Source organism: Phaenicophaeus curvirostris, chromosome 6 (assembly GCF_032191515.1).
Source record: "Phaenicophaeus curvirostris isolate KB17595 chromosome 6, BPBGC_Pcur_1.0, whole genome shotgun sequence".
NCBI lineage: Eukaryota > Metazoa > Chordata > Aves > Cuculiformes > Cuculidae > Phaenicophaeus > Phaenicophaeus curvirostris.
In genome coordinates, this window is record NC_091397.1 from 1,396,320 (window position 1) to 1,418,489 (window position 22,170).

Genomic DNA, 22,170 nt, shown 5'->3' on the forward strand with positions numbered 1-22,170 from the left:
GATTGATAGGTCCAATCTGAACCTGTCCTAGTGCAACTTGAAGCCATTCCATCCCATCCTATCACTTGTTACTTGGGAGAAGAGACCAACACCCACCTCACTACACTGTCCTTTCTTCTCTTTTCTTCCTCCTCTGCTTCCCTGAGAGACAGTTGTGTGCAAAGGGGATTGTCTCAGGATTTTTAAAAGATCCTGATCAGGTTTCTTGAATCCATCTCCAGCTGGGAAGAGGTCTTACAAAAGGAAGGTAAAAATAAACAGGTCTTGGGTACAGAGAGGAAGGTAGAGGTGGTGGCCTGGATGGTCTTTAGGAAAATCATGTCTGGTGGGAAGGACCATGTTTGTTTTCTTAATCAAACAAAGAATAAGCTCTGTTGTAATTGCTTTGTGATGGAGCTGTTTTAGAAACTCTCAGTGACAGACAGTCTCCCTCCCTTCACGAGGCAGTCCGGTCCCTGGCCCTGCCATCCTCTCTTAGAAAGCTTCTCTTGACATTTAATGTGGTTTTCCTTTGCTGTTATCGATGTCCATAGCCTCCCATCCCCGAGGGACGTGAGAAACATTTTTTTTTTCTCTTCCTTCCTCTGTGCAGAAGCCTTTTATGTGTTGGAAGGCTGTAATCATGTGTTCCCTTGATCTTCTCTAGACTAGACGTCTTCTTTCTTCAGCTTCACAGATCATGAGTTCTCTGTTGCTCCTGGGCACCTCAGGACACAGCCGGGCGTCTGCACGAATGACCTTTGCACTTGCTATAAGGAGTTCTGTGCCAACCAAAGAAGGCTGTTATTATTAATGTTTACAGCTACAGTTAAATATTTCTCCCATGTCCTGGAGCCTCTAGAAGGAATGGGTAGAGGTTTAAATCCAAGCAGGCAGCGTAAAAAGCACGGGGGCTGCAATTTGCCAGCCTTTGATGCTAAGGACATGCCTTGCCGTGTTCTGACTGAGACTGTGGGGTCTCATGCAGGCACTGGATGGATTTCTCCAACACGCACATGCTACGTGTAGCCTGGCAGCTATGGACCATGAACAACAAACCCGCTGACCCAAAGGCTGCTGAAGTAGCTTCACGGGCTAGTGGAAACACAGCCGAGTGGTGGCAATGAGCCACTGCCTGAGAAAGGGTTATTCCTGGACTCTGTTATCTAAGAGGGACAAGACCACTCAGAATCTATGAATCTAACGCTTCTTGCAGATGCCTTTGAGCCAAAAGTCTTCTAATGTGTCCTAAACAACTCAATGGAGGCTGTGCTGATGGGTCCTTGGTAAGCAGGTAGAGGCTAAGCACATCCTTGTGGTCTGAGGAGCCCTCTCAAGTTCTCTGAGTCTTTCCAGGGAGGGAGAAGGGTGGTTATTAATTGCATTGTCAGTGCTTGGCTGCAAGAACTGTGGAGTGAGAAGACAGTTGTGGGATATTCACTAAAGTGAGGAGGTGGGAGGCTTGCAACACTCATGCAACACGCAGTTAGATTCATTGCTGCAAGAAGTTGTGGCACAAAAGACTTGCAATGACTGAAGGCACGTTTGAGCCAAACTTCCTTATGAAAGAGCAATCCACTGAGGGTTATTCAAAGCAGAGACCTCACTTTGAGCTCGTAAGTTTGGTGCATCAGTGGAGGAGAAATTTCCTCCTTCTGGCCAGCATCACTGTTTCAGATGAAGGCGAAAGAGATTTTGTGGTCTTAAATAGTCTTCCACTGGGTGAAAGTTCTTCTTGGACTTTATTTAGAGCAGATATGTTTATGTTATCCATGTCATACTGGAACAGGCTGCCCAGGGCAGTGATGGAGTCTCCTTCCCTAGAGGTGTTCAAAAAACATGTAGACGTGGCACTCTGAGACACAGTTTAGTAGGTGCAGTAGTGTTGGGCTGAAAGTTGGCCTGGATCATCTTGGATGTGTTTTCCAACCTTAATGATTCTACGATTTTATTCCATGAATTCATGATTCATGGTACTTCTACGCATTTTTATGCCCATACTTGTATCCTTCTCAACCTCTGGTCATGACACAGTCTTACAGCAGAGAGTTCCACAGATGAAATGTGAACTTGCATATTAAAAAACAATGTGAGGGAGGGATGTTTTACCTGAAGGCTACCAGGAGCCAACCTTGCTAAACACTCAAAAGTTTCAGAGATGTTTTTATGAGTAATAAGAATTGAAAGGAGATAATTCTGGAGAAAACAAACTGATATACTGCACAAGCTCAGCTTATCCTGCTCAGCTGACCAGGAGGCTGAAACAATATCCATGAGCACTCAGATGCAGGGAGAGAGGGAAGATCGTTATTTCAGAGCGGCTGCTGAAACCACAATGCTGTCGTGCACAGTTCCCATTGTAATGATCTCTCAAATCCATTAACTGTGACTCTTTTACACTTCCCCCTCCCTCCCACCCTGTGTTGATTTGCAGCAAAGGCAATGAGAAAGCAGAAAGCTTCTCTGGCCAGACTCCATCCTCTATACAGGGGCAAGAAGAGACTTGGCAACGCCAGCCCCCATCCTCATTTCACTCCCAGAACATCCACTGTTGCTCTGCTGGTGTCCAACAACTTTGAACAGGAGCTGGCAGAGCCAGAGTGTCCATAAGATGCATCTATCTGTAGATGTGCTCCCCTCCACACTGAGCACCTGAAAACAAAGAAGCCCCATCTGAAAGGAGACACCAGATTCACACAATAGATTTCGGAGGGGGTGACACACAGGAAAATGTTATTTCTGGCTGCTTGCCTACAGAAAAAGCAGCCATCACTTTGAAGCCAATAGACCTCTATTAGTGACTCCTGTGGGAAACACAGGCTAGAGATTTAAATCACTATTTGTAGGACAAACACATCTTGAGGCCACACATAAGAGCCTGTTGCTGTTGTGCTTATCTTTATACGGTCTTGGAGCAAAACACGTCTCGCCTCTAAGAAACTTACGGCTCAGGGCCCAGAAATCAGGGTGGAAAGGTGTTTTGGTGATAAGTCCCTCAGATTTCAGTTAGTACCTAGATGCTTCAAAAGCTGAGCCTACAGAAGCAAGTTGGATAGAAGAACCAAAAAAGGAAGGTGCTTCTCAAAGTCACCTCGGGGTGATTGGCAGAGGCAGAAATAGCACCCAGGTTATTTTGGTACAGAGCCATCTCCATCCTCAGCCATATAAAGGTTAAGCATCTAACCTAGAGTGTTGTTCAAGGCTCTTCCTATAGACCACAAAGAAAAGTAGGAACAACCACCGGGTGACGCAAACCACCTTAAGTGGGATGTGAGGAGGTGTCTGACTGACAAACTGACTATAAAAGAAACCTCAAGAAATACTTTTTGGGAGGCTAGATAAGGTGAGGCCATCTAGCAGCACACTCACTCTCCATCTAAGCAGGTGTCCCCATCTCACTATCCACAACAGCCACTGGCTGATAAGGTCCCGTGAGTGATCTCCAGTTTCTCTACAGAACCAGAGCAAGCAGTAGCATTTCACACACTCTTTTGGGAGTGTCAATCACTGCTAATGAAGCTGAAGACTAGAATCAAAACCAGGAGGTCACAGACTGAAACATCAAGTACTTTTTGTGGTTCCAGGTGTTCCTAAAGATGATGGGAGTCTGTGGTGTAACTATACCAGCCACTCTTCAGCATTACATGAAAATGCAAAGAGAAGACAGGGACAGGGACTAGACATGGTTTCCTCAGAAGTCCCAGCTTAAGTAGATTTTTTCCTTCAGGTATTTGAAATCAGTGGGTGTTGTGGTTTTGACCAAGAATTGGAACTGTCCAGATATTACAACAGCATAATCACTTAGGCTGAAATCCACCACATGTACCTGAGCTGCCCGAGGGTGAGTCCCTCCAGCTTAGTCAACAGAGAGAGACAGACTCTGTTTGTGAGGTGTGATGCACCCTTTCCAGGTCTCTGCCTTGTTCCACTGACCACAGAGAGGAAATCTTGCTTTGCTGACGGCTCTCCAGTGGCAAGAAACAAGATGTTGAGTGCAACTTGATGCCTCGCAGTAGCTAACTTGGCCTCTAGCTCCTGCTCCATGGGTTCCTGCTGGCGTTGTGCCATGTCTACCTGCCCTTGGTAGAGAGACACCCTGGGTACATAGAATCATAGAATGGTTTGGCTTGGAAGATCATCCAGTTCCAACCCCACTGCCATGGACAGGGACACCTCTCACTAGACCAGGCTGCTCAGGGACTCATCCAGCCTGGCCCTGAACGCTTCCAAGGCATCCACAACTTCCCTGGACAACCTGTGCCAGTGCCTCACCACCCTCATCATGAAGAATTTCTTCCTAATGTCCAATCTAAATCTTCTCCCTCCAATTTAAAGACATACCCCCTTGTCCCATCACTCCACACCCTTGTAAAAAGTCCCTCACCAGCTTTCCTGGAGCCCCTTTTAGTACTGGAAGCTGCTCTAAGGACTCTCTGGAACCTTCTCTTCTCCAGGCTCAACAAATCCAAGTCTCTCAGCCTGTCACATCTAGATGATTACATGGAGGCAAATGAGCTGAGACTTCATTCCTTATGCAGAGAATCTCTCCCCAGGCTGAGCTGGCTGGAGCTCCATGGACAAGCTCTGACCACAAAGCTCAGGTAGACACCTAGACATCTCAGAGCAGACAAGAGGTCTCTCCTGTTCAGGATGCCCAGGGGAAGGGGAGATGGACCTGAACCAGAGAACAAGGCAGTCTCTGCCTCTAAAAGCTTCCAGCTCCAACACAGCCAAGAGGAAACAGGAGCACTTGGAGGAAAAACAACTTCCTAAGTATCCCCCTGTGAGATGTTCACACAGCTACTTGCAATATCTGTGCTCACTTGCTCCCAGATAGTCTCTGCATTCCCCTGAGATTGCTTTCAGCTCTGTGGTTCTTACTGCAACTGTCCTCGTTTAGTCACATTCAGGATTCTTTTTTTTTTATAGTAACTAATTCATGCACAAAACACAGGGTTTTGCTCTTTGCAAAGTCACATTTCCCAAACCTAAACATGAAAACTTCAAGATCTCTGAACATCACAAAGACCAAATCATCCCCAAAACACTGAACAAATGAAACCAATTTTCTTTTGAGACATTTGCAGGAAAACACCTATTTATATACAAACAAAGCAAACAGCAGCAGTCCCCAGAGGAGTGAAAACATGGGAGATGATTATTATCTCCTTTTAATTTGCCCTGACATTTTCTCTACCACAGAGTGACTGGCTAGACAGTGAATGTGAAAAACAGCAAAGAGCTTTTATTTTCAGTAACCCCTCCAAACTCTTTCGACATCTGATTTGTCAACCCCTCCCAGACGATGACTTGCAGGGAGAAGATAATAATTTTTTCTTGCTCATATTTCTTTACCCCTTAAGGACTTGCATAGTCAGCCGTGCAACAGGTCTGTGAGATCATAGAATAGTTTGGGTTGGCAGGGACCTTACAGATAATCCATTTCCACCCCTACCCCACCACAGGCAGGGACACCTCCCACTGGATCAGGTTGCTTAAAGCCTCATCCAATCTGGCCTTGAACACCTCCAGGGATGGGGCAGCCACGATTTCGCTGGGCAACCTGTTCAAGCACCTCATCACAGAATCACAGAACCACTAGGTTGGAAAAGACCTCCAGGATCATCAAGTCCAACCATTCCTATCAACCACTAAACCATGCCCCTCAGCACCTCATCTACCCATCTTTTAAATACCTCCAGGGAAGGGGACTCAACCCCCTCCCTGGGCAGCCTGTTCCAGTGCCCAATGACCCTTTCTGTGATTTTTTTTTTTCTGATGTCCAGCCTAAACCTCCCCTGGTGCAGCTTGAGGCCATTCCCTCTTGTCCTGTCCCCTGTCACTTGGGAGAAGAGGCCAGCTACTCCTACTTCTTCTACTCCTGCAAGCAGAGCAGCCATGAAACTCACAAAGAGGTTTCCTTCCTTCCTTCCTTCCTTCCTTCCTTCCTTCCTTCCTTCCTTCCTTCCTTCCTTCCTTCCTTCCTTCCTTCCTTCCTTCCTTCCTTCCTTCCTTCCTTCCTTCCTTCCTTCCTTCCTTCCTTCCATTTTCTTTTCCTTTTCCTTCCCTTTTCCTTTCCTTTTCCTCTCCTTTTCCTTCCCTTTTCCTTTCCTTTTCCTCTCCTTTTCCTTCCCTTTTCCTTCCCTTTTTCCCCCTGTCCCTCCCAGCACCATGCCTCCTGGAACATCGCAGCTCCACTCTTTCATGAGCAGCGTGTGGTATTATGACTCCGGCGATGCTGAGCCCTGCCAGCACACCTCAAACCACAGGTATCTGACCCCATCCCAAGCCCCAGAACACTGATTAATGTCCCGATTCACAACCCGATAGGGTTGGCACCATCGGTAACTGAGACACCATCCCACTCCTTGCTCTCTCCCCTCCTCCCTGCAGACCCCTCTCCCTTCGCTGAAGAAGGGAGGGGATCCATTCCAAAAAAACCACCCAGCAGCAACCGCGGGCAGGGAATACGGGAGCTGCCAGCGGTGTCTGGGAGCTGCGCACGGTCAGGGTGCTGTTACAACAAGGCCAGCTCTGTGATTACGGCACATTAAGCCTTCAGTGTGGTGCAGGCAGCTCTGGGGCATGACGTCCTCCCAGCTCCAGCCATTCAGCTCCGACATCCCCGTCATAACCTCCTTCTGCTGGGCATGGAGTGGGGACACCTGGGGCTGAGGGCAGCCAGGGTCTCAGAGCCACGGGGGAAGGCAGGGTGGGGAGAAGAAACAATCTACAGAGTGAAAAATACAGGCTGTGACTCATTGCAAGAGGCCAAATCAACCCTGGAGCAAGTCGCAATGGAGCATCCGTGCTGTTGGGATAAAGACATCCCCAAGCTCCAGGGGTACTGGGTGCTGGCTGGTAGTAGGAGTCCCAAGAGAGTCCTTTTTAGGGCTGTTGATGCCTTGGATGCAGGGATTGAGCCAGGCAGCTATGGTATGGGACCTGCTGCACTGTGGGATCCCTCCCACAGGGCCACAAGCATCAGCTAACTCTGTGTGAGAAAAATAAACCAGCTAGATCCTGTTCTCTGTTCCCTTTGACCATGCCCGTGTCCATATGTTTACAATACCTTTTTCCAAACCACCTCCTACAACCCCCAGCACACCTGAAATGTGTCTCAGCATTGTTTAGGTTGGTGCAAGCTGATAAGTGCTGAAGACAGGAGGAGCACAGGATAGCACTTCAGCCTGGATCTACCTATTTTTACTCATCAGTGAAGGCAAAGCCCTGTCAGCTGGGAGCTTCTTTAGGTGATGCCAAAGCCTGGTCTGTCCTCTCTTGTCCATCCTTCTCCCTGGGTTGGGGGAACAGCTATGGCACTCAACACCTTCTCTCCCTTGGACAGTTCAGAAAGACGCTCTTGCCCCATCAGAGCCTTTGGGACAGGATTCTATAGAATTATAGGATCGTTAAGGTTGGAAAAGACTTCTAAGATCATCAAGTCCAACCATCAGCCCAACACCACCGTGCCTACTAAACCACGTACCCTCCCTATATGCCTGTGCATACCCCTGTCCTGTTTCAGGGTTCAAATACCAACTCCAGGCTTTAAGACAAGATCCTCTCCAAAATGGTCTTATCTCCTGCCATCTCATGACCTGTCTTCACCAGAAATATTGTCTTTGTATCCCAACAAGCCAGAGATATCAGCTTTGCCTTCTTGGGCACCATCGGTTTCCAGCCAAGAACCAGTGACTTGAGAGAGGTTTGCAACCTGTTCCAGCGTCTGTCACTCCTTTTCCCCGAGCTTGCAGCAACAAGGCTGGAAGAGGAGACGTAAAATGCAGGGATTTCATGGGTCAAGCAGCCTTCTCATCCCAATTCATTCCACTTTGCATTCCCCTGCAGGCTTTCCTGGAAACACGGGATGCCAACCTAATGCTTTCGGAAGCGTGAACTACAGATCTTTGCCTGGTCTGTTAAATCTGAAGCCTAAGAAGGTACTTCCCAATGGAGTAGTCTTCCCTTCCATTTCATTCCAGATGTTTGTTTTGAAAGCTGAGGGCTTAAGGCCAGGAGTAGGGTGAGGAACAATGGTGTTATCAAAAGCCAAAGGGAAAAGAGATGAATAGGGGAATCATAGAATAGTTAGAGTTGGAAGGGACCTCAAAGATCATCCAGTTCCGACCTCTCTGCCCTGGCCAGGGACATCCTACTAGATCTGGTTACCCAAGGACCCACCCAGCCTGACCTTGAACACCTCCAGGGATGGGGCAGCCACAACTTCCTTTAGCAACCTGTTCCAGCGTCTCACCACTCTCATGGTGAAGAAATTCTTCCTAATGTCTAGGCTAAATCTGCCCTTCTCCAGCTTATACCCGTTCCCCCTTGTCCTATCACTGCAAGCTTTTATGAGTAGTCCCTCTCCAGCTTTCTTGTAGACTCCTTTTGGGTACTGGAAGGTCGCTATAAGATCTCCTCGGGGCCTTCTCTTCTCTAGAGGAGAAGCAAAAGCTACTGCCACAGCAGTGAGACGATGCATAATCGCTTCTTCTGGAGGACCAACAAGGCTGATAACGAAGGCTGGCGCTGACAGCAGAGTAGACGGGAGTTAGGAACTGGGCTGGGAAAGGAGGTGAGTGCCCCTGTCCGCTAGGTCTCTGAGCACACCCTATGGAGTTACCCTTGTAGGCTCCCAGTGACAGTCCTGATGGCTATTAAACATCAGAGTTGGCTGCACTGCAGTTACAGGAGTGATGGGTGATTCACTTCCATGTCAGCAGAAACACAAAAACTGGCAAATGGAAGGATGCAGGGCATCCAGCTGGGCTGTCTGCTCCACCTCAGGTCTCTCGCCTGTCCAGCTCTGTTGACGGATGGCAGTCAATTCCCCCTTTGGCTTGCCTATTTTTCTGCTTATCCAGGTAACTGAGATCCCTTATCATTCCAGGAAAAGCTGAGTCAGGTCAGTCAAGCACAAGCCCGCATTGACCCCCATGGAGATCCTCTTTGTCTTCAGACTTTTTGGAACAGAACCAGGGCAAGATCCTTACCTGGGAGCAAAATAAGATCCAACTCTGTTCCATTTTTACCAGCTGAAGCACACTCTTCCATCAACCCAAGTCATTATTTAATGGTTGGACTCGATGATCCGGTGGGTCTCTTCCGACCTGGTTATTCTATGATTCCATGATTATTTGCTGATGACAGAGTTAATGAGAATTACACACTAATTGTGACTTTGAATGGCCTGATTTCCCACTTTCAGTCCTAGGAAATATGTGCAAAGGGCACTCCAGGTTCAACTTGTTGATAACACCGACATTGTCAACACCACCAAGAGAAGTAAAGGTAAAATCAGCATTAAAGTTTGGGTAGGAGAGAAGAAAAAGCAATCATCTATTGCACAGTCTGCTTTCAACACTAATGCTAAAATTGCTCGAATCTCTTCAATTCAGACGTCATGATTTGGCATCCTTTAAGAATGGATCCAAATTCCCAGCTGAATTCAGCCCCGCACTGTGGTTTGAAAAATCCAGCCTGCCAGCGTGCTTATCAATGCCACCACAGCCAGAAACAAGGGCAACACTCCCCTCTGCCTTCAGATCCCCTCCAAATTGCTCATGTTTAAATGCTTTCAAGAAGGCGTTCATTGCACAAGGCAGCCAGCCACAAAAGAAGCTACTGAAGCATGGCTGACCACGGTTTGGAGAAGCATCTGGAAACTGAGGGCTTGTCATCCAACCCAGAGCTCTCAATTTGTAGAATCTTCTCCCTTCCTGTCCAGATGCAACCCAGGACCAGGAGACCAGACTGTGCCAGCTGGGCTTCTCCAATTTACACTCCAATTCTCCCCTTATTTCTCTGCAGTCGCGCTGATTGACATCAGATGAGATGCTCTTGGCCCTCCTACACTCCACAGGAACACCACTGATTTACGCCAGCAGAAGGCTCTTGGCCCCTTGAGCTTTGTGGTTTCTATGATGAGGTTAAGGCAAATCACAGAGAAAAATCTGATCCCAGGAATGAAACGAAGGGAAAAAAACAACAACAAACAAACTTCACTGTGGTGGTGAAAGGCTGATGGAGAAACACCAGTCACGGTGGGAAATGAATTGGAAATGAAGCTGGTACTCTGCAGTGGGATGCTCCGAGACCGTTTAATAATACTACACCATGAGTCAGAGACATAGTTACACTCGCACGCTCACTTATACATACACACATCCATAGCAGCTTTATACCAAACCCTTTGTCTTTGCTAGTCAAGGAAATAAGACCTCCTGGCCCACCCAGGTTCTGTGGGGTGCAGCCACAGATGATGTGTGGTGGGCTGCTCTGCAGCTGAGTGGGTCCCTTGAGGATATGGGGCAGCTCTGAGATGCATGAACACCCACTGCTGACTTGTAAAGCCAAGCAAGGGAAATGAGCCCTATCTGGCTTTGTCCCCATCCAGGCTAGCCTGGGTAAACAGTCCTGGTAATTTAGCACAAGTGAAAAGAAGCCACGTCTGCTTTAAATTCAGTGCATCAGAACCCCTGACCACCTACTGATGTGGGTTTTAGTAACCATGGGTATTAAGACTGGGAAAACACTTCCACCTCAGTGCCCATAGAGCCACGTCTCTCTTTTTTTATCCTGTTCTGGGAAGAACAATAAAAGCAAACCACGTTTCCAAATGTACTGTGTCCACCTCCACTCCCCACAAGTCCCCTGTGCCTTTGCTGCATTTACAGAGCAAGAAATGCCTGAGAGCACACAGAAAGTCAATGGGAGAGCTAAATCTCAACAGCCCATCTCGCCTTCATACTGAAGAAGCCATTTTTAGAGCAAGCAATTCAGTAACTGCAACCCTAAAGCCGTTGGAAGAGAACACAAGCTCAGAGAAAGCTTCAGGGATATCAACAAGTTGCCCAGAGAAGTCGTGGCTGCTCCATCCATGGAGGTGTTCAAGACCAGGTTGGATGAGGCTCTGAGCAACCTGACCCAGTGGGAGGTGTCCCTGCCCATGGCAGGAGGTTAGAACTGGATGGGCTTTGTGGTCCCTTCCAACCCAAACCGTTCTATGATTCTACAATTCAATGACTCTATCTCTGAGAGGCTAAAATCTTTCATAAGCTGATAGCTCTTGGTAAGCAAACAATTCTAGCTTTTTAAGCTCTTTTTGCTGGTCATCTCTTAGCAGTCTCACCTCTTATCTGCTCCCTCCCACTTTTATTTTGAATATCTTTTTTGCTCTATTTTTACTGAGCTGAGTGAAATTGCTAACCACGAAATAGATACGCTGTGTGATGTTGCTTTATTGATCGTACTTTTTGAGTGCAGCCAGCAGAAACAGGTCATTTCCTTGCAATCCCTCACCATAGCCACTATTTCAAAACTACTTTAGCCCCGATTGCTCAGTGTCTGAAAGGAGAAGTTGTTTGGGATGGAGGAGTCGAGAAGAAAGTCAAGGTAACACTAAGGTGGGGAAGCAATACAGGTAATAAAAGTGGGAGAGATGGAAATAGCATGAGAAGTTAATAGAAATCAGTTCAGTGGTTTCACTGAATTTTTGGTGTTTGGCTTTTATCTTTGCAAAACAAAAGAGCGTACTGACTTGCTACTCCTGGAGGAGATCAGGCATTGCCTAAGGTGTTTTAATTCACAAGATCAATGAATTAATTACTCTGCAGGGCATCCTGTGATTTCCTCTGGCTGAGCAGCCTAGGGTGCCTCTGATTCCACTGTGTCACCAAATAAAGTGGGTTAGAGACAATTCTCAGGTCTTGCAATGAAGGAACTAGCAGTAACACAGTCTGGGTGCAAGTGAGCCTGTGCGTGAGACAGGATAATAGAATCATAGAATAATAGGATGGTTTGGATGGGAAAGGACCTTAAAGAGCATCCAGTTCCAACCTTCCTGCCGGGGACACTTTCTGTTAGGTCAGGTCGTTCAAAGGCTCATCCAACCTGGTCTTGGCAAAAGACAAATCAGCCTTGTCTTTGCTTGGGCTTCCATGTGCCTACAGGGGGTGGTCTGAATGCAGCCCCATGTGCCTTCCAGGTTGCTCAAAAATATTGATTTCTTTCTCGGTAGCCTCATGAAAGAAAGTCCAAACAGAGATGACAAAGCAGGCTGTCGTCATGATGGGGATGGAGGGGAACAGCACAGTGCTGGAGTGTGTGAACAAAATCAGGTTCCAATGATGCTTCTGGGTCTCAGCCTTCTTGGGAAGAGCAGGGCCAGGGTGCTTCCAGCTTCTTTTTCTCCTTAGATAAGAAATGTCCCACCTGTGGTTAGTGTATGGGATGGACCTGGGGCTACAATCCCTTGAGCACTCAAAGTATTTAAAGGAAGTGAATAAATTAGGCAATAAAATAATGATTAAATGTTCTAGGACTAGTACATACTAATACTAGTAGTCCTAAACAGTGGTGGAGTGCCCCAAAGCCCTTCTAAGTCTCAATTAATGGATCATTTGTCCTCTACCACGTGCCAAAGAAGTGGCAGTTCCCTACCATCTGCTGCTCCTTACAAAGTGCCTTATCCCTTAACTTGTGGCAAGCAAGAGCTAGGTTTTACACACTCACTTTTCTGTTAAATACAGAAAAAAAAAACCATTTAAGCCTCAAGCTAAAACTCAGTGAAGGGGAGCAAAGGTTTTCTAAGGACACTCAGTGACTTTCAAGCCTGCCTTTACAGAGGCAATATTTCTTGCTCTCAGTGTGGCAAGACCAAACAGATAAATACACTGAAATTCTTGGAGAGAGGGGAAGAGAGACTGAAGTAAAGATAACATCGAGGAACCCTGATTAGCAAGAGGTCAGCCATGTGAAAAACGAGATAACCAGCCTGCCTTGGGTGCTGAGACAGCAATCTCTGTCTCCAGCCCTTGCCCTAGACACTGATCTAGGAGAAGTTCTGTTTTCAGAGGCCAAGTCTCCGCTTGATGAGCTGTCCTTATCAGACAGATAGCTGATACTTGAGGTTGTTATGGTGGAAAGACTCAAAGACACCAAACACCTTTGGACTTTGAAGGCTCATTCGTTCTGCGCTTCGGTAGGGTCAGAGAAGTGGGCTGTGCTACCTACTCCTGCCTGGCCAAACACCTTCCTGAACGTGGACATCAGGGAAGTGGTTTGGCCTGAGCATTTCACTGTCCTTGCGAACAACACACCCAAAATCAGGTGAATAGGTACCAACTGTGTTGTAAGACAGATTGATTTGGGTCACTTCCAAGTCTTGGAAGTCCCTATCTGTGTCTCTACTGCTAAATACTAGGGCTGTGTCCCGTCCTTTGGCCCTGAAGCCAAGTGACACAGAACACCTCATGTCTACAAGCCTAAACTCGTTTGTTCCCTGGAAAAAAAAGAGTGTGGTCACATCCACTACTCCTGCCCGGTGTTATCCTGACCCATCACTTGGCTCTAAGTGCAGGACCCATCTGCTCAGATGAAAACTCAGCCAAGAAGTGTGCTAATGATCAGATGGTGTGGCTGACGGAGCTTCAGAGGTAGCATGGAGCCTATGTTGAGCTTCACTTCTGGCCCTGTGACTCACGTTGCTGTACACATATTTATCACCAAGGTGCAGGAGGTACAGCAGATTGGGATGTGGGTTTGTCAAAAGGAGGGTCTGGGGGGCTTTACACCAAAGTAATGTGATTTACAACCATGATGTGAGGGTGAACCTGAACATATTGCTAGCCACTCACCCCTTCTTGTCCCCACCTCTGTGATCCAGTCTCTCCCTCTTAAATCTTGAGGGACTCATCTGAGCTTTTGCTGTGCAGACGCATCGGCTCAACATTCTCCTATATTTATTTTCTTTTCTCTCTCTTGGGTTAATTCTTTGCCAGATCAGTGAGCTGAATCAACTCATGGAGGGGTGGACACTGTAAAGAGGAAGACAAGAGCACAATCCCTGAGCTGCTGAAACACCTTGAACCAGGGATGCTGTTGGGTTGAAAGGGAAAAGGGGCAGAAACGTCCACTTTCTGCTTTGTTGGGTAAAAGGAAAAACACACGTCCAGAAAAACAGGCAAACCCTGCAGATGTGAAGAACTGAAATATCACCTGAATGCTGTCAGAGGGATTTGTGTTACAGAAGGATCAAAGTACGACCTGATAAGAGGAAGCCATCAGTACAAAATTTTCCTTTCTTGGATATCAGGTTCCTGGAAGTCAATCCAAGCTGAGCCTATGAAGGGAAAGAAAAACCCTAAAATACAGAGCCCTCTAATCACTGTCAAGGTTCAGCCTGGCCTCAGTGGAAATAAACGGTTAATGCCAAGCCAGGTACATCGAGTCTGAGTTTAGGTATTATCTTCCCATGACACGAAAGCTCAGTGTCTGACCCAGCAGGTATTCTGCTGTCTGAGTTTCAGCCCCAAGTGTTATTTGTTCATCGCCACGTTGTGAAAGCTGCAAAACGAAGATCATCTTTAGTACAGCGATTCTTGCAAGGCCAGTCAAGTTTGAGGTGTTAATGGGTTGAGATAGTTGAATGATGCTATAAGAGCCAAGTGGATGCAGAGAAAGAAAGCAAATTCTTGGGCAAAATATCTCTGATAAGGTCTACTCTTTAAGCTAGGCTGATCCTGTTGAGTTCTTCACTTCAATCAGGGCTTCTCAGCAACACATTTTCTTTGAGTCGTATTTTTGTTTTATTTTGTTATGATGGTTATTTTGTTTCTCAAAGGGCTTGAGGGCCCTGGATTAAGAGATGCTGAAATTTCATAGCATCACAGAATCACCAGGGTGGAAAAGACCTTAGAGATCATCAAACCCCATAGTACCTGTCCACTAGTAAATCGTATCTCTAAGCACTTCATCTACCGTCCTTTAAAGACCTCCAAGGGTGGTGGCTCAACCATCTCCCTCAGCAGCTTCTGCCAGTGCTCCAGAACCCTTTTGGTGAAGAAATTTTTCCTATTGTCAATCTGAACCTCCCGTGGCACAACTTGAGGCCATTCCCTGTCATCCTATCACCTATCACTAGGGAGAAGAGACCAGCACTCTTCTCTCTACAACCTCCTTTCAGGCAGTTGTGGAGAGTGATAAGGTCTCCCCTCAGCCTCCTCTTCTCCAGGCTGAACAACCAAAGTTCCCTCAGCCACACCTTGAATGACTTTCTCCAGCCCCTTCACCAGCTTCGTTGCTCTTCTGCGAATGCGCTTCAGGACCTCAATGTCTTTCTTTTAGTGAGGGGCCCAAAACTGAATACAATATTCGAGGTGTGGTCTCACCAATGCTGAGTGCAGGGGCACAATCGCTGCCCACGTAAGAATTTAACTTATGGCAGGAGCTGAGAAGACAGAGAAACCCCTCTACACCTGCCCTGTTGCAGAGAAACAGCTCATCTGAAACGGTTGGAGATCCCTGCTGGCTTCTCCCTGTGTTCTGGACAGTGTCAGGTGGTGAGGAGATTTGGAGGGATCCGAGCTCAAAAGGCTGAGATGAGCCCAGTGAGAGCTGTGGGGATCGGAGAGCCGCATGGTCTAGTGAGGACCTGAATACACGCTGGACTTTATTGCCCTCTCTCAGGGGTGTGTGAAGAGGACAGAACCGCTCTGCAGCAATGAGGGCCAGTTTCTGGGATGGCTTTAAGTCTAAGGCAATTGCAGTCTTGCTCTGCTATTCCCTCCTCCTGGTCCTTAGGCACAAAGAAAATTCAAGGACTGAAGGTTTTAGCTGCAGTGACAGCACTTCCACTGACTCCAGCCCTCTATTTCAGTGCCAGGAGATGTATTTTGCCACTTCACTCCACACTGCTTGGTCAGAAGCTGCCTGGTAATAGCTGCAATTTAGGGGTTTCAGTGTGACAAGTGTGATGTCTATGCCCCAAATAACTTTGCAAACCAGGGACTGAGCGGTGCATTTCCCAACTAGAGGGAAATCCTCCAGCCAGCATCTTTACACCCTGGGAGAGACCCTTATCAGCAAACCCAGCCAGCAAAAGAGACGATATGAGACACACAGCTGTGGGATGAGGCTCTCAGCATCATTTTTCAAAGGGACACGGGAGTGCAGGGCAGTGATGGCAGGGCCAGCAGCTGTCTCTGCTTGAGCTGTCTGGACTGGGGGTACCCCTCGCAGGGACTGCAGACACACCACCCTGGCCAGAATAATCCCACTGATCTCAAAGCACCCCTCCAGGGCTATTTCTAGGAGGCCAGAAACCAAACAACAACTGCCTGGACCTCAAAGACACACCTCAGGTTTCATTTCCTCCAGCCGTGACCCCTCTGTGTGTACAGTTGCCCTGTTGCTTTTCTTCTTCCCGATGCAAGGAGTTCACACCAAACCCTGCCTGCTCAGGTCAGACTTGCCACTGGGCAGCTCAACTTTTTTTGGCTTGCATGGGATGAAGTCACAGCCCCGTGCATTACCCTGACGCGGAGGCTTGTTTGCTTTATATTTTGTGGTTGAGTATTTTATAGTTCAGGGATATCTGCTAATCCCGAAGTACAATAACAAAAATTGTGTCTTTCATAAATACACGGGGCAGGGATGGGCATGCCTCCAAGTGTGTGGGGAGAAAAGAACATTTCAGACATTGTTTCCCTGCACTTGGACCTTGTCTTTATTTAATGAAGTCAGACAGCTAGTCAGGATTTGCAAGATCTCTATAGAGGATTATTTTATTAGTATTATTCTTTTTATTATGCATCGTATTCTAAGGCAGAATATGATTAGCTTTCCCTTCCAGCTACAAATTACTCAACTTCCCCTCTCCTGATCTATGAAGATGTGGGTCTGATCAGAGGAGCAACAAGAAACAAGTCAAAGAGCAAAACACCAACCAGCACCTCCTGAATCCAGCAGCTTTCCTGCCTGAGCACCAGGGCCCTGGCTGGTTGGTGACCTGAGTATCGCTCCAGTGTGAATATTCTGGTTTATACTGGACCTTCCTACCACAGATTAACATCAACACTGGTGTGGATGCAGCTCCATCCTACTAGAACCTTTCTGCAGGTGAATCGGCTGAGCTTGTCCCTATTTTGGGCTATGCGTGCAAGAAAGTGTATCTAACGATACCCCTTGAATTCTGAGGGAGTGCTACAGCTTCTCTGCAAAAACCAGAGTGAAATTTCAGCTCTGCCCAAGCAGCATGAGTGGATTCAGGGCTGGGGAAGCACAGGCTGCAGAAAACAGAAAGGGGCTGAGATCATTCTGCTGCCAAAATACATCCCCCTAATGTTTAGCACCTTCTGCAGGGCATCAAGCACTGCTAAAGAGCAAGACTTCCACAGTAAAGGGAAGGTCATTTTTGCTACCCAGTTCATACCCATCACGGATTTACTTTCCTGGATTGTGTTTTGCTCAGACAAGTGCCCCGGCTCAGCCTGGTAGCTGTTTCCCAAGATGCAGCTATTCTGATTCAAAGCCCTGCAGAAGGCTGGTGTATTATTATTATTATTATTATTATTATTATTATTATTAATATTATCAGCAACATGATCATCAATTTCAGCATCACGTCTCCTCCAGTGACCACAGGGCTGGGGGCTCCCAAGCTGACACTGGCAAGAGAAGGAAACAAAGTGAATCCCAAAAGGGATCAGCAGAGCCAACCACGGAGCTTTCAGCTGGGAGAGGGACGTGGGGAGGTTTTTCTGCAAGGAAAAGGCAGTGTCTTTCAGATAAAAAAACATAGTGCCTACATCTTAACTTCTCCCATGCTCTGCTGATGTCAGACCCTACTTTTAAAGCTCCTTTTGCACACATCTTTTCAAGCCCATGCTTGCAGGGCTATCTAGCTCCGGTCAATCCTCCGTCCCTGACCCTTGGACCAAATAGCAGAATTAACCCAAATTTACCCCCTCACTCTGCCAGATTTCAGGTACAAAGCACTCAATCAACAAGCAAAATTCCCCTTGCTGTTTAGGCAGGTGTTAATCACGATATTCCCAGGGAAATGCTGGGGGAGGACTTCTCTGGATTGCCAGGGGAGTTGGAGGAGAGCAGAACTTCACCCAGAACTTTTCCCCACATCAAAGACAGTGCCTGCCCCTCTCAGCTGCCCCTCAAAAGCTCAAGGCAGGGATGCTGATCTCACTATAGATTTTGCATGGCTGCGGTCTAGCGGAGGGGCTGTGATTTCTGCACAGACACTTCTAACTGTGAGAGAGCTCACTCCCACAGCATTTTTCTGTGCGCTGAATTTCTCACCCTGCTTTACAGTTAATGCAGGGACACGCAGCCCCCATGCTGCCGAGAAGTGATTCAGCTACCAGCGTCCTCCTCATGATGCACCAGTGACACAGGCAATCAAAGAAACAGTTTCCCATCCCTACTTCAGCACTCTTGCTTCAAAATGTGCCTTTCCTATCATCTTTGCTGGCTGAAATAAGGAATAAAAGGAGTGACAGCTTCAGATTTAGGACGCATCATGCGCTGCCTGATCTCAGCATCACCAACCCTCAGATGCTACGCGACCAAGCTTCACAGAGCCCACCAATTAAGGCCACAGCTTTCAAGGCTCCAATCTTCCAGCCTCAGAGAGGTGAACTGTGTCCTGAAGCTCTGAGTGGTCAGCTGCCTCAGTCTGTGGGAATCCTCCTGACTCAAATCCCACAGCAGAGCCAGAGCTGGTCTCTAAATTAAGTCCTTGCATCCCCATCCTTCTGCAGAGACTCTCATTGATTTTTGCTTCTTCCTTCTAAGAGAGAGGCACTTGGTGACTTCTACTGATGGCAGCACATAAACCACACACAAACCTGCTAGCCAAATATTAAATATCTTTATGACCCTTCTTACAGGGTAGCAAATAAGGCATCACTTTACTAAAACATGCAGTCAGTATCATACAGTTTTTTTTAGTTCCTGTAAAGATAAAGTTAGTTTGGAAATGAAACAACAGCAAAAAATCAAGCTCTAGGCACCCCGCAAGTTGCTACCCATGCAGCTGGATGACATGGGGTTGACCTTTTTTTCTGCCTAAGTGAATGCCAGAAGGGACACAACAACTTCTCTGCAGCCCCCGAATTATCAAGACAACTTTTCAAACCTTCTGGCGACTCTTGCAGCTGTCAACAGTGGGTTTGAAAAGTGAAGTGTCTGAAACACACCCTTCAACCTGGGCCTGATTAAACTGAAAGGGGTTTCTAGTGGCAGGACCCCAAATCAGTCCAGGAGGGGATCAGGCTCTTGGAAATGTAACAGCAAATACTCTTGTGCATCCCTAACCTAGCCCTTCGCAGCAATTTCTCCTGCTTTCTTGCCCCACTGTGATTCTGGTACTGCTGTTCCTGATTTATACTCAAGCTCAGCTGCTCCAGCTACAACCCCCTGATGCCTACCCGTGCCGCTGAGCAAATCATTTGTGAGCTGAAGGTGCCTGTCTGGATGGGGTTATAAGAGATAAAATATCCACTAGAAACATGAGAAAGGGGACAGTTTGTTCACTATCTGGTCCTCTGCACTTTTTGGAGGTACTGGGATGTAATGGAAGAGGGAAACACACCAGGACTGGGACTGTAGATGCGCTCTGCAGCCCTCTCCTGTCTTTTCTGCATCCTGAATTTGTTGAGCTACAAGCCAATTTTCGCTGGTACCAACAGGGACAGGAATTCGGGTGCTGACTTCAGTGGCAGCAGAGCTGTAGAGCTGGGGGGTAGCAGGTGCTACAGGACCAAAGTTATCCGCAGGCATGGAGATGCGAATTCAACCCCAAAACAGGGGAGGAAGCTCAACCATCACTAGAACATCAAGAAATCTACAAGTGGTCCTCTCAGCATCCCCAGTTTTCTTCGAGTTTTGAAAGGTTTACTTGTGCTTAGCCTTAGACCAAGGCAAGGATGGGCTGCAACAATGATTGTTGTCCGAGGGGCTGCTTCTTCTCACATAAGGAGGTGTTTTTCTCCAGCACAATGCTGGACACATGGGGTAAATATTCCCCCACCAGCCCTGCACAAAGTCCCAAGCAGTCCCTAGCAAGCCCAGGGCCCAAGGTGATGGTTTCTGGGGGGTCAGGGAGGATCTGGCTAGAGCCAGGGTTAGGATGAGCCCACTCCTTCCCAAACACATCTCCATCCCCTGTGGAAACCAGACACTGCTTTAGGTGGTGCTCGGGTCCCTTCCGACACCAGAAGGCTCTGAGAAATGACCAGCAGTGGTGGTGATGCTGGGGATGGAAAAAGCAAGGAAAGCACATGTCAAATCAACATGCTCAGCGAGCCGGTCAATATCTGTTGGTTGGTTCTGTATGACATCTCCCTTCACTTCTGCAGAAGAACTTTGGACACCACCTGGGGGTCCATAAAACTTGGACATTCCCCATCACCACCATCAAGGCAATTTTTGACAGATTTCATCCCTTTTTGCTATCTCTGTACAGATACTGAATCTCAGCGTGTGCCGGAACAGGTGAAAACAGTGCCAGGAAGAAAAGGGTTAATACTACTTCCATGCTCCTGAGTGTAAACTGTCTGCAAACCCTGTACTCTAAGGTCCTCTCCAAATTTAATCCCAAAGAGGAAGGCACTGTTTCACTGAGATAAAGCAGATTTGCAGATTAAGAAGATTAAATAAAAATTGAATTTATTGTCTTGGAGAGGGAGATGGATAAAAAAAAAAAAGGAAAAACGGAAAAGTTGCTTTTTACACCTAAATGTCTTTTAAATTATCATCTAAATGCTTTCCCTAGGTCCCTGTCAAACTGTTTCTGTCCAGAGGGGTTTAAAAGTGATTGAAACTCTTTGGGAAGCACAGACATTTTAATTTCATCTGGTGCAGCAACTCTGAAACCAACTGCACTCACTATCTGCCATCAAAATGAACCAGTGGGCTGCAAAAAAAAAAAAAAAAAAAAGAAAAATCCTGAGCTCTCTGCCTTCTAAATCCCTGATAGAGTAAATTACTCATCAAGGAAACAGTCATGCAGCTCGTTCAAGAATGCGAAGGGAAAAGATTGAGGCACTCACCAGAGCGTAGACCGAACTCAGTACGGAGCAGCAGAGGATCAAACCCAGACTGTGATAAACCAGATATGATCCCATATCCAAGAGGCTTCTTCCAGCATCCAAGCTCGCTCAGGGAAGTAGGACGATGAGAGGTCTTCAAGCGCTCCGGTTGCAGATGATTTCTTCTTCTCCTTCCCTCCCACCCCCCCCCCACCCCCCCAACCAACCAACCCCCCCCCCTTTTCCAGAATTTGTGTTTGTTTGATTGTTTGTTTGTTTCCACAGTTTTAGCCAGAAAGGCACATGACAAGAAACCCTGGTCCTTTGCTTCGTTTTCTCATGGCTGGAGATGTGGGCAGCTCCCTCAACGCAGCCGAGGAGCCCATGTGAAGCGGAGCAACTTCGCTCCCTTCAGAGCTGCAGCCCCTGGTGCTGTTTGTTTTCCGCGTGCATCTGTCTCAGAGCAGAAAAAATCACATCCATATGTCAAAACTGCTCCTCGGTTTCCTTTTTATGAGGCAGTGGGAAGTTCAAATAATTTCTTTGTCGAACGCAAACACGCAGAAAGAGGGAGAGCGCGAGAGAGGGAGGGAGAAGGCGAGAGAGGGGTGGAAGGGGTGGGAGATTGGAGAGGGTGGGGGAGGCTTTTAACCACTGCTTTATTTTTAGACCCAGTAATTTTATCTTTTAGGTTTCAGAGGGGTTTGGAGAGAAAAAAAAAAAAAAAAAAAGGCTTTTTTCTTTTTTCTTTTTTTTTCTTTTCCCTCGTCGTCTCTTTTCCGCACGCCAACAAATCGCAAAGTCAAAAGTTAAAGAAAGGCGAGAACTTGGAAATATTTTCACTTCGCAATTACCTTTTCGCAAACAAGGGGGCTCTGGGGGACTTTTTGCTGGTATATCCCGGCGTGTTTCTGCTCCACAATAGGTTTATTCTGCCGGCCTTCCAGGTTGCAGTGCGTTTTAGTCACAAATGGGGATTTTTTTTTTGCTTCTCTCTCCCTCTCTGTCTCAAAGGATCTGCAGTTTCAAAAAGCCGATTGAGTAGGGCATGAAAGCGTGGGGCTGAAACATCGCCTCCCTCCTTCCCGCTACACCCTTTAAGTAGTTTATTTTAGATTTTTTTTTCCCTTTTGCTTTTCACTTACTCCATGAAACGCTCTGAATCCTCAGATTTTGGGGTTTTTAATAAAAAAAATATATATTTTCTCCACTCGTGTACCCACATGGGCACTGAGTCCTCTGTCCCATGCCTAGAAGGAGCCTCCTGAAAGCCAGAAAGAGGAGCCTGCAGCCTCCTGGGGCTCAGGACCACGTTAGGCTGAGCCCCCTGACGAGCATCCCGGGGGGAACCGCTGTCACC

The 22,170-nt window shown here is 47.3% G+C and overlaps 1 protein-coding gene across 1 annotated transcript in view; it reads right to left on the reverse strand.

The window, feature by feature from the left end:
• Positions 1 to 20,994, reverse strand: part of PTH1R (parathyroid hormone 1 receptor) — a 122,955-nt gene extending 101,961 nt beyond the window's left edge. Inside the window, exon 1 of the mRNA XM_069859174.1 lies at positions 20,832 to 20,994. Coding sequence (XP_069715275.1) covers positions 20,832 to 20,906 — 75 coding nt within the window. The 5' untranslated portion in view covers positions 20,907 to 20,994. The remainder of the gene's footprint in view (positions 1 to 20,831) is intronic.
• Positions 20,995 to 22,170: the final 1,176 nt, after the last annotated feature.